The 13,230-nt window shown below is 40.5% G+C and overlaps 1 protein-coding gene across 2 annotated transcripts in view; it reads right to left on the bottom strand.

Moving 5' to 3' along the window:
• mtrex (Mtr4 exosome RNA helicase) overlaps nt 1-13,230 on the bottom strand; it is a 203,363-nt gene that overhangs the window by 75,223 nt on the left and 114,910 nt on the right. For both annotated transcript variants that reach the window (XM_067985926.1, XM_067985936.1), the window contains exon 19: nt 4,019-4,147. In XM_067985926.1, the coding sequence (XP_067842027.1) occupies nt 4,019-4,147 (129 nt within the window). The remainder of the gene's footprint in view (nt 1-4,018; nt 4,148-13,230) is intronic.

The following is a 13,230-nucleotide window of genomic DNA, read 5'->3' as shown; positions in this document are numbered from 1 at the left end:
CCAAAATTAGAGATTCATGTCCTGAAAGCTCCGAGTACTTAAGTCTGCAAAACTGGCTCAATGAAAGGGGAAGATATTTCTGACTTTCAGAGGATGTGGAGCACTCAACATTGTGACTTCGCATAATTGATTTTATACCCTAATGTGTATACTTATGGGTCCCTAACTTGGCACTTGCTGACTTGCACCTAAAATCTTTGAACTTAACTTAGCATGCACGCTCCATATTGTTTGACAAACCTATTGGAGTTCTTTGAGGATGTAACCAGTAGAATAGATAAGGGGGAGCCAGTGGATGGGGTGTATTTGGATTTTCAGAAGGCTTTCGATAAGGTCCCACACAGGTTGGTGAACAAAGTTAGAGCACATGGAATTGGGGGTAATATACTGGCATGGATTGAGAATAGGTTAACAGACAGGAAACAGAGTAGGAATAAACGGGTCTTTTTCAGGTTGGCAGACAGTGACTAGTGGGGTACCGCAGGGATCGGTGCTTGGGCCCCAGCTATCCACAATCTATATCAATGATTTGGATGAGGGGACCAAATGTAATATTTCCAAGTTTGCTGATGGCACAAAACTAGGTTGCAATGTGAGTTGTGAGGAGGATGCAGAGAGGATATAGACAGGCTAAGTGAGTGGGCAACAGCATGGCAGATGGAATATAATGTAGAAAAATGTGAAGTTATCCACTTTGTTAGGAAAAACAGAATTGTAGAGTATTTTTTAAATGGTAAGATATTGGGAAATATTGATGTTCAAAGGGATCTGGGTGTCCTTGTACATGAGTCACTGAAAGTTAACATGCAGGTGCAGCAAGCAATTAGGAAGGCAAATGGTATGTTGGCCTTTATTACAAGAGGATTTGAGTACAGGAGTAAAGATGTCTTACTGCAATTATATAGGGCCTTGGTGAGACCGCACCTGGAGTATTGTGTACAATTTTGGTCTCCTTACCTGAGAAAGAATATACTTGTCACAGAGGGAGTGCAATGAAGGTTCACCAGACTGATTCCTGGGATGGCGGGATTGTCGTCTGAGGATAGATTGAGTAGACTAAGCCTGTATTCTCTAGAGTTTAGGAGAATGAGAGGTGATCTCATTGAACCATACAAAATTCTTACAGGGCTCGACGGTAGATGCAAGGAGGACATTTCCCCTGGCTGGGGAAACTAGAACCAGGGCTCACAGTCTCAGAATAAAGGGTTGGCTATTTAGGACTGAGATGAGGAGAAATCTCTTCACTCAAAGGGTGGTGAATCTTTGGAATTCTCTACTCCAGAGGGCTGTGGAGGCTTAGTCATTGAGTACATTCAAAAGAGATCGATAGATTTCTAGATATTAAAGGCATCAAGAGATATGGGGATGGTGCAGGAAAATGGCGTTGAGGTAGAAGATCAGCCATGATCTTGTTGAATGGCGGAGCAGGCTCGAGGGGCCGGATGGCCTACTCCTGCTCCTACTTCTTATGCTCCTTGCGTGGATTTCTCAATAGTTTGGTTTGGAGATTATTAAGAATAAATTTGGAGCCTCTGAAGCACTTGTCAAGACACCAAGATAACCCCAAAAAAGATACACGTTAAGTAAATAGGTGAAGCAATATGTGTGAGAGGCATAGAGAATGTGAGATATGCAAGAAAGGTGATAGAGGGAAAATATGACATACATAATGAGGGAGATGGATAAAGTAAAGTATAATAAAGAATCAGAGACAAGTTAAAAGAAAACACAATACAGCGTGAGAGAGCCAGAGAAGGAAACGGTGCAGGACAAACAAAAAGACAAAGGACACAGACAGAAAGAGCAGGACGCAGTAAAAGAGAGAATTAAAAAAATTGTCTAGAAGCAATGCCACAGAAAATCAAGTGGCGTCCTTAAAACTATATTTTCTTTTTTTTTAAAACTACTTCACAGTTGTCTGATCACCCGGACTCCCCAAAGATAAGAAATTATTCAACAACATTGGTCATTTTGGATTAGATTAGATTATTTTTCCTCCAGATTGTTCTTTCCCAGCTGGATCTAAGTTTCGGCAATATTCATATTGTATCAAACAGAGGCCAGATTTAAACTGGCCAGTATTGGTCTACATAAGCACTCACAAATTATATAATACAGGTATTATTTCTCTACTCTGGTACTTGGCTCTGCCCAGAAATGGACAGCCAACAGTTATTTTCATTTAACACGAGGATGGACAGCCTTAAAGTTACTCTGGTTTAACACCAGGATGGCAATTCTAAACTAAAATTACCTCCAGGATGTAGCAGAACAAATTTTATATTGGAGTAAATCTAGTTTTCAGATTTGTCTTTTTTTTAAAAAAAATTCCAGCACTGAATAAACTGAGAGTGTTCATGCTTCTGTAAGTATTATATCCAGCTTAACGACAGTGTTTTGGGGTGGGCAAGAAGTTTAGTGTGCTGATGCTGCAGAGTGATAGCCTCACAGTGTATACATTCTGTCATAAGAACTTCACATTTAACCTACTTCAAAAGCATGTCATTTGGACATGGGTAAAGAAGAAAATCATTGATTCTTATATATATATATATATATATATATGTAATTCATTGGTAATGAAACATGTTGAGGTGATAAGATGTCATTTTTTTTGTTTAATTCTTTCTCAGTATGTGGGCAGTATTGCCCAGCCCCAGTTGCCCTGAGGTGGTGGCAGTGGGTTATCTCCTGGAACTGCTTTAGTTCCTGTGGTGATGGTGCTCCCACAATGTTGTTAGGTAGGTAAATCGAGAATATTGACCAGTGACGATGAACTTATGTCCAAGTCAGGATGGTGTGTGATTTCAAAGGGAACTTGGGAGGTGGTGGTGTTCCCACGATATTGCTGTTCATGTCCTCCTTGGTGCTAGAAGCTGTAGGGGAGGGAGATACTATCAAGTAACCATGGTGAGTTGCTGCAGTGCATCCTAGAGATAGTACACACTACAGCAACGTGCGCTGGTGATGGAGGGGGTGGATATGCAATGTAGTGGCAACGGCACCAATCAAGTGAACTTCTCTGTACATGATGGACTTGTTTTGAGGGGCCAAGAGGGTGAGCCACTCATCACAGAGTACTCAGTCTCTGTGCTGTTCTTGTAGCCACCGTGCTGATATTGCTGGTCAATTTACATTTCTGGTCAATGGTGACTCCTAAAATGTTAATGGTGCAGGCTTGGTGATGGCAGTGCTGTTGAAGGTCAAGGGGAGATCGCTGGGTTTTCTCTTGTTCAAGATGGTCATTATCTAGCACTTATGTGGCATTAAAGTTACCTGCCACTTGTCAGTCCAAACCTGGATGTTACCCAGGTCCTGTTGTAGGCTGCATAGTTCATTATCAGAGAATTTGTGAATGGAACTGATCACCATGGAATCATCAGTGAACAGCCTCATTCCTAATCTTAAGACAGAGTGCAGGCCATTCATGAAGCAGCTGAAGATGGTTGGATGGAGCTGCTCCCGAGGAACTCTTGCAGCAAAGTCTTGGGGCTGTAATGACTGGCCTCTGACAACCGCAACAATCTTCCTTTGGGCGCGGAGGGTTAAAATCGGGCCTCAAGACACTGAAAATAATTGCTTTTATTAGATTTGACCACACTCCTTAAAAAAAAGTCAGATCAAATCAAAGCAATGGAATTATATATGTATTATTCACTGCCATTTGATCATGTCATTATGCTAATACAAAATCAAGCAAATTACGTCACAAGAGTGTTTGCTTTGACTGTTACGCCAGAAATAAGAATTAATTAATGCAAAGATGGAGTTATACTACAATCACTGTGAACTCAAACTGATTTGAGAAGGCCTCTTTGAAGGGGTTATGACATCTTACAGCTATATAGTGTGCCTGGCAACCTTTTGACTTATACTGCCACTTATCATCAATGTGTACTTAAAACCTCTTTGCATTGATATGCAACTAGCAGTATCACCGTGCCATTAGCATACAATTCACATGGTAATATATTAATGTTGGCTTCAACTGTATTGAAATTAACTGCAATCCACAAACCTGCATCTCTCCTTTCTCTCCTGGTTTTGCTGGTTTAGCTGCCTCTGACGCTGCGAGCTTCACACTATCTTTACTGCAGTGCAATAAAACTTCCACCACATACAAGGGATCCAGCTCTCCAGTATTAGACTGCGAATATGAACAAGGATGAGAACTGTAACCAGAGCTTAAATTCCTTTCAGTATATTTTTAATATTTGTGTATAAGAAAGGTGAGAGAAACTAGGAAATTATAGACCTGTTAGTCCAGCATCTATCGTGGGGAAGTTATTGGAATCTATAATTAAGGACAGAATAACTGAGCCCTTGGAGAAATTTGAGCTGATTAGAGAGTGCCAACATGGATTTATAAAGGGTAGGTCATGTCTTACAAACCTAATCGAATTTTTTGAGGCAGTAACTAAAGTAGTAGACAGAGGAATGTCTATGGATGTAGTTTATATGGACTTCCAGAAGGCTTTCGATAAGGTTCCAAATAAGAGACTGTTAGCTAAAATTAAAGCTCATGGAATTGAAGGCAAATTATTGACCTGGTTAGGAGATTGGCTAGAAGACAGAGAGTAGGAATAATGGGTATGTACTCCGATTGGAAGGAAGTGACTAGTGGTGTCCTACAAGAGTCTATGCCGGGGCTTCAACTATTCACTATATTTATTAATGTCTTAGATAACACAACAGAGAGCCATATATCCAAGTTTGCCAATGACACAAAGATTGGTAACATAGTAAAAATTACAAAGTGAGTGGGCAAAACTGTGGCAGATGGATTGCAACGCAGTTAAGTGTAAGGTTATCCATTTTGGATCAAAAAAGAATAGATCCAAATACTTTTTAAATGGTGAAATGCTAGGAACAGTGGAGGTCCAAAGAAATTTAGGGGTCCATGTACACAGATCACTAAAATATAGGAGTCAGGTACAAAAATAATCAAAAAGGCTAATGTTAGTCTTTATAACTATAAGACCAGAATATAAAGGGATGGAAGTCTTGCTTACAGCAATATGAATCTCTGGTTAGACCACATCTGGAGTACATATACAGTTCTGGGCACTGTACCTTAGAAAGGAGATATTGGCCTTAGAAGGAATGCAGCGCAGATTCACCAGAATGTTACCAGGGCTCCCAGGGTTAGATTATGAGGAGAGGTTGCATAAACTAGGCCAGTACTCCCTGGAATATAGAAGGTTAAGGGGTGATTTGATTAAGGTTTTTGATAGGAATTGACAGAGTAGATAGAGAGAAACTTGTTCTGCTTCCGGGGGAGTCTAGGACGAGGGGACATACCTTAAAATCAGAGCCAAGCCATTCAGGAGAGAAGTTAGGAAAGACTTCTTCACGCAAAGAATGGTAGAAATGTGGAACTCCCTCCCACAAAAAAGAGTAGATGCCAGCTCAATTAATAATTTTAAATATGAGATCGATAGATTTATGCTAGCCAAGGGTATTAAGGGATATGGAGCAAAGGCAGGTGATGGAGTTTCTACAGATCAGCCATGATCTCATTGAATGGCGGAACAGGCTCAAAGGGCTGAATGGCCTACTCCTGTTCCTATGTTCTACTACAGATATCTTGCAAATCATAAAAAAAATCTGAATAAAACTATCAAGTTTTTTTTTTATAAGGACATCTAACACAAAGCTTTTAAAACCCAGATGTCTACTTTTGAAGGTATAGTATGACTTTACTATTAACCTAATATCACAAAATGTTTGAAAATTTAATAAAGCTCTGTGTCAGGATTTGAGAAATGAATGGTAAAGTGGTTAACTAGATTCGAAGGAGGTTCAGCAAGAAGTAGTGATATTAGAAAAAGGTCAAATTTGGACCATTGACTATTAGGCGATCTAGTGGGATCTGCTTTGAGTTCTGTATTGTTTATACTATTGATAAATTGATATGGAGGAATGCACTTATTGCAATCTACGAAAATTGTGATGACATTAAACTATATGGTCAGGTGACAATTTTATGGGTGACTGCATTCAAAAAGATTTGGAACAAATCAATGATTGTGCTAAGTAATGGCAGATGAATTTTAAATTGGATCGTTGCAAGGTTATGCATTGAAGCAGGAAGTATAAAATCTGAACAAAATGAAAGGGTAACTTATTTTGGAAATCTGTCAGCAAAAGTGGAAAAAGGATTCACCGAGATTACCCAGTCAATTTGAAACTTATTAACAAGCCAAATTATACAAGGGTTAAATTGGCAACGGCAGCGTGCAACTAAGCATACAGATCAGAACGTCCCAGGATTGAAAGGTAAACTAAGTTGATTTCAGCCAGCACAACAGTGAAGGTGTTACAATCAGCATCAGTGACCCTGAATTAGGGAGGGGAAACTAAGGCAGGTCCCTGCTCTATCTCCAATAACCCCTGATGCAAAATGCATCTATGTGGACATCCAGTAAGAACAAGGTTTGGCTTAGTTCCGATGATTCTCTTCATTAAACTGCCTCCTAACACTCACTTCTGGGCTCATATATGAAGCCTGGCCATTTGGACAATGCACTGGAGGAGGCACAGGGTGTCCACAGAACTGTCACCCAGCATGATTCAACATCTTCAGCACAGATCAGAAGTAAAAATGAACTAATCATATGCATCTTAAGCGCAATTCACTGCAACTGAAAAAAGTTATTCTAACCACATATAAATAATGACACCACATGTGCAATACAATGAGCAGTTCTAGCCCTCAATCTTCAAACAAAACACACTGATGCATTAGAGATCATTTATGAAGAAGGGCTCACAGATCTATTTGTTTTCACTGGAATAATAACAGGGGACATGAACCAGTTTTTAAAAAACTGCTGAGATTCATTTGGCCTAGTCCAAAGCCAAATGCAAGGTGGCAAAGTGGTTTCCTACATTACAACAGTGACGACACTTCAAAAGTACTTAATTGGCTGTAAAGCGCTTTGATACAACGTGAGGTTCTGAGAGGCACTATATAAATGCAAGTCTTTCTTTCTTCCTCTCTCTCAGGTGGGAACAGGTAAGCAACCCTTATTGGTTTTATCCTGTTCCCTGCAATCAATCCTAATCCTTTCAACGTAATTTCCTTTTAGTGCAGACTCGCCGAAAATGTGAAGAACTCTGCCAACTTGTACGTTCAATTCCTATAATCTGACTCAAAACGTTGATTTCACTGGAATTATGCACTAGAATCTGTGTGGGAAGCATGCATATCTGTATGCTTTCACTGATCAGAATAAAATTATAGGAGAGTACAGCCCAGTTTTGTACTCCAGTTGCCTGAATTCTGGAAGAGGTTGGCAACCCAACTTGATCCTCTTGCCAAAATCTAGGATTTAAGCAGCCATCAACATTTTCTCCATCTGTTAACAGGACTTGAGTGGGATGCATTTGAAGTCACATCTCCATTTTTACAGAAACAATATGTTCAATATGCTGGAGAATGCATTCACATTTATTTAGTATGTGCATGATTATGGAAAGTCAAAGACAAGAATTACAACTGTCAATTGGAGTGCATGTGCCATTTGTTTTTCCTACAAAAATCTGTGACAAGAAAAGTGAGGCATCATCATAGTGATACCCCACACTTAACAACATCTTCTGTCACAAGGTGGGCACCAGGATGAAACATTAGAGAGGAGAAACAAGGTGCAGAGAGGACTGGGAGGGACAAGAAGCAGTAGAGTAAACAACAGTTCAGAAATAGGAGGGATTAGACAGGGGGCAAATGCTAGGCAGTCAATGAGACTGGAGTGCATGTGCATGAATGCACGTAGCTTGGTAAATAATGTTGGTGAGCTGCAGGCTTAAGTCGCCACATGGGACTATGATATAGTGGTAATAACAGAGACCTGGCTCAAAGAAGGGGAGGATTAGGTACCTAATATTCCTGGCTACAAGGTATTCAGGAAAATTAGGGAAAGTGAGTGGGTGGCAGCATTGATCAAAGAAACTATTATAGCACTGGAAAGGGATGATGTAGTTGAGGGGTCAAGGACAAAATCTATTTGGTTAGAATTAAGGAACAACAGAGGAGCTATTACACTACAGGGTGTATATTATAGGCCACCAAATAGTGGGAAGGAGATAGAGGAGCAAATTTGAAGGCAAATTACAGAAAGATGCGAGAACAATTGAGTAGTGATAATGGGGGACCTCAATTATCCCAATATAGTCTGGGACAGGAACAGTGTAAAGGGAAAAGAGAGGGAGGAATTCCAGAAATGTGTTGAAGAACTTTCTGGAACAGTGTGTTTCCAGCCCAACCAGGAAGGAAACAGTGCTGGATCTAGTTCTGGGGAATGAAGTGGGGCAGGTGGAGCATGTTTCAGTGGGGGAGCATTTGGGGAATAGTGATCATAATATCATTAGGCTTAGAATAGTTATGGAAAAGGACAAGGAACAATCAAATGTGAAAATGCTTAACTGGAGGAGGACAAATTTCAATGAGTTAAAAAAGGATCTTGCCCAGGTGGATTGGAATCAAAAACAGCAAATGAATAATGGGAGGCCTTCAAGGAGGAGTTGGTTTGTGTACAGAGTAGACACATACCTACAAGAGGGAAAGGAAGGGCATCCAAAGCTAGAGCTCCCTGGATGACTAAAGATATAGAGATTAAAATGAAACAGAAAAAGGAGGCTTATGAAAAATGTAAGGTTCATTATACAGTAGAGAACCAGGCTGAATACAGAAAGTACAGAGGAGATCTAAAAAAGCGAATAAGAGGGGCCAAGAGAGAGTTTGAGAATGGATTAGCGGCTAACATAAAAGGGAACCCAAAAGTCTTTCAGAAACATATAAATAGTTAAAGGGAGTCAAAGAAAGTGAGAGTCCAATTAGGGACAAAAAAGGAGATCTTCTTGTGAAGGCACTAAATGAATACTTTGCATCCGTCTTCACTAGAGAAGGGGGTGCTGTCATTGTAGCAGTAAAGGAGGAGGTAGCAGCAATATTGGATAGGATAAAAATAGATAAAGGGGAGGTACTTAAAAGATTGGAAGTACTCAAAGTAGAAATGTCATCCAGTCCAGATGGGATGCATCCTAGGTCAGTGAGGGAAGTAAGGGTGGAAATTGCAAAGGCTCTGGCTACAATCTTCCAATCCTCCTTAGATATGGGGATGGTGCCAGAGGACAGCAAGATTGCAAAAGTTACACCCCTGTTCAACAAAGGGTAGGGGGATAAACCCGGCAATTACAGGCCAGTCAGCCTAACATCAATGGGGTGGAGAAACTTTAGACACATTAATCTGGGACAAAATAAATTGGCACTTGGAAAAGTATGGGCTAATAAACGAAAATCAGCACGGATTTATTAAAGGGAAATCATGTTTGACTAACATAAAATCATAGAATGGTTACAGCACAGGAGGCCATTCGGCCCATCGAGCCCGTGACAGCTCTTTGTAAGCTATCTAGTTAGTCCCATTCCCCCGCTCTTCCCCGTAGCCCTGTAAACTTTTTCCCTTCAAGTATTTATCCAATTGATTGAGTTCATTGATGAAGTAACGGTGAGAGGGTTGACAAGGGTAGTGCAGTTGACGTTGTGTATATGGACTTTCAAAAGGGATTTGAAAAAGTACCACATAATAGACTTGTGAGCATAATTAAAGCCCATGGGATTAACGGGACAATGGCAGCGTGGATATTAAATTGGCTAGGGGACAGAAAGCAGAGAGTAGTGGTGAACGGTTGTTTTTCAGAATGGAGGGAAGTATACAGTTGTGTTCGCCAGGGGTCAGTATTAGGACCACTGCTCTTTTTGGTTTATAATAATGACCTGGACTTGGGTATGAGGGTATAATTTCAAAGTTTGTGGATGATACAAAACTCAGAAATGTAGTAAACAATGTGGAGGGTAGTAACAGACTTCAGGAGGCCATAAGACAGACTGGTGAAATATGTTGACAAATGGCAGATGAAATTTAACGTAGAGAAGTGTGAAGTGATGCATTTCGGTAGGAAGAATGAGGCAAGGCGAGGCGACAAACAAAGTGGTACAATTTTAAAGGGTGTGCAGGACCTGGGGGTGCAAACACACCAATCTTTAAAGGTGGCAGGACAAGTTGAGAAGATTGTTAAAAAAGCATACGGGATCCTGAGCTTTATTAATAGAGGCACAGAGTACCAATGCAAGGAAGTTATGCTGAACCTTAATAAAACACTGGTTAGGCCTCAGCTGGAGTAGTGTGTTAAATTTCATCTGCCATTTGTCTACACATTTCACCAGTTTGTCTATGGCCTCCTGAAGTCTGTTACTATCCTCCACATTGTTTACTACATTTCTGAGTTTTGTATCATCCGCAAACTTTGAAATTATACCCTCATACCCAAGTCCAGGTCATTAATATATACCAAAAAGAGCAGTGGTCCTAATACTGACCCCTGGCGAACACAACTGTATACTTCCCTCCATCATACTTTGGGAACGATGTCATGGCCTTAGAGAGGGTACAGAAGACTCGAATGGTGCCAGGGATGAGAGACTTCAGTTATGTGGAGAGACTGGAGAAGCTGCAGTTGTTCTCCTTAGAACAGAGAAGGTTAAGGGGAGATTTGATAGAGGTGTTCAAAATCATGAACAGTTTTGACAGAGTAAACAAGGAGAAACTGTTTCCAATGACAGACAGGTCAGTAACCAGAGGACACAGATTTAAGGTGATTGGCAAAAGAGCCAAGGAAACATTTTTTTACGCAGCGAATTGTAATGGTATGGAATGCACTGCCTGAAAGGATGGAAGCAAATTCAATAGTAACTTTCAAAAGGGAATGGGATAAATACTTAAAGGAAAAAAATTACAGGGCTATGGGGAAAGAGCAGGGCAATGGGACTAATTGGATAGCTCTTTCAAAGAGCCAGCACAGGCACGATGGGCCAAATGGCTTCCTCATGTGCTGTACCTACTATATTATGAAGTTGTGCTCTGTACTTAAATTTTCCAGTGAAGAAAATCTTTTGCCTCAAAGTGGTTCTTTTCTGTCTTTTTTTCAGCTGATAAATCAATTAACAGAATCTAATTAGATTCCAAGTGAATGACCTTCAATATCTACCATTGTATATTGGGATTTTTTATTCCTGTAGCCGCCACTCATCATAATTCATGTGTATCATCATCAGTATCCTCCATGTGTGGTGATTCCTTTCACTTTGGAGAACAGCTGGAGAATTGAATGGCATCCTTCATTGCTCAAAATGCACTTCTATTTGCCTATGCTGGATTGATATGTTAAGTTAATGATTATAACTTTAAATTGATCCACCTTGTCAACAGCAGTTATGACAAGCATAGATTCTCTATCCTTGTCACTCAGCATATAAACTGTCGGTATGAGCCATTGATGGTGCGAGTCCCAGTTGTTCACGTGTGAAAGCACCTTGGGGTAAGCACAGATGTTATTCTTTTGATGGCATTTCAGATTGTGCAGTATTTTCTTAAAACAACCATCATAACTGATAAAGAACATTTGTGGCTACTCATCAAGTAATTGTCACTGATTAAGTGAACACAAGAAGCGGTTGCTCTTCAACAGGGAGGAAAGCTGTTTTCACTGCTAGATGTTATCTAGGCCAGATTACCTACTATCTATGAACATAGATATATAGTGTGACTATAGTTCCCTTTCTTTTCTGAGGTCTGTAATTACAGTTGAGAAAATAGGTTGTCCATAAACGAGATATGGGAGATGGAAGCTTTTTGCCTTATAACTTACAAAACTGGAGATATAACCAGCTGCAACTAACCAGCTAGGTTTTTTAATCTGGCAATTAATCAGTTAAGAGATAAAGGGCTATTAGGTAGCCATTGTTTATTTGCTGTTTGGCCAGAAAGGTGCAACTGTTTAAAAACTTATTACCAGGCTGTGAGGGAGACAGAGGTAATCATTTGAGATTGCTAACCCACTAGGTGCTGAGAGTTTGTTGTAGAGGCACTTCACCCAGGATGTTGATCGTCAGCTCCATGCTTAGAGCTCACTTGATAAAGAAATAAATACCAGAATCTTTTCCCAGTTTCAAAGTTCCCATCTTGCTGTACTGCTACACTGGTGGTTGTCAACAAAGAGCTCCATAGCAGTTTGGTCCGAGATAAAACCTTGCAAACATGTTTTTTTTAATTTGTTCTCGGGATGTGGGTGCCACTGGCAAGGATACCATTTATTGTTCATCCCTAGTTGTCCTAAGAAAGTGGTGGTGGGCCTTCTTGAATCGTTGCAGTCCTTATGCTGATGGTGTTCCCACAATGGTTGCTAAGTAGGGAATTCCAATATTGATCCAGCAACGATAAAGGGACAGCAATATACATTCAAGTCAGGACGATGCATGGCTTGGAGGTGGTGTTCCCATGACATTGCCACTCATATCCTTCTCTATGCTAGACATCACTGAGGGTAGATCTTGTTAATGTAACGTCGGTGAGTTGCTGCAGAGCATCCTGTACATGCTACATATTGGAGCAACAGTGCACCATTGGTGGAGGGAGTGGATATTGAATTCAGAGGCAGGGACACCAATCAAACAAACTGCTCTTTCCTGAATGGTGCCAAACTTCTCAAGTGTTGTTGCAGCTGCACCTATTCGGAAGAGTATTCCATCACACTCTTGCCTTGAGCAACGTAGATGGTGGCCAGGAGGTGAGCCATGATGTTGATATGGCTGGTCCAGGTAAGCTTCTGAATCAAAACTGTCCAAGCTTGATTAGTTTGTTTCATTGATTCAACTAAGAGGGCTATTTCTGAGATCCATGACAGCTTTGATACATATCACTTTATTATTTTGAAACAGAGATCATGAGTTAAATGCGGTTCTATAATCCAGTGAAATATTCTATATTTCCTCTTGCTTATTCGCCCTAATAAACTTGATTCCTGGTTTGCAGCCTGAAATATACGGCCTGGCAAAGCATTGTTTGTTTGTTACTCGGAAAAATTAGGAGCTTATTTTAAGTGTGTATCTCATTGCTACAGGGGTTCATTGTTCACCCTGTGGTCTGCTCTCCCAGTTTCCTTGGTGCATAAGGTCACATTTCAGTTCACAGGGAGTATGGCCTTTCCTGTGGAAATGGATCTTTGTGTACGGAATGAGAAAAAAAGAGTGCATCCAAATCATAACAGGGTCTTTGGCATTTTTTGAATGAAAGCATCCCTCATACACCATAAGTAGTTGTCCAATCTTGATTAGTTTGTTTTTCTTTCCCCTGATGTCATCAGGATAGCCCCCACCCCTACTTCAAC

Source organism: Heptranchias perlo, chromosome 1 (assembly GCF_035084215.1).
Source record: "Heptranchias perlo isolate sHepPer1 chromosome 1, sHepPer1.hap1, whole genome shotgun sequence".
Lineage (NCBI taxonomy): Eukaryota > Metazoa > Chordata > Chondrichthyes > Hexanchiformes > Hexanchidae > Heptranchias > Heptranchias perlo.
Note: the sequence above shows the minus strand (reverse complement) of the source record. Positions and strands in the feature narration are given on the sequence as shown.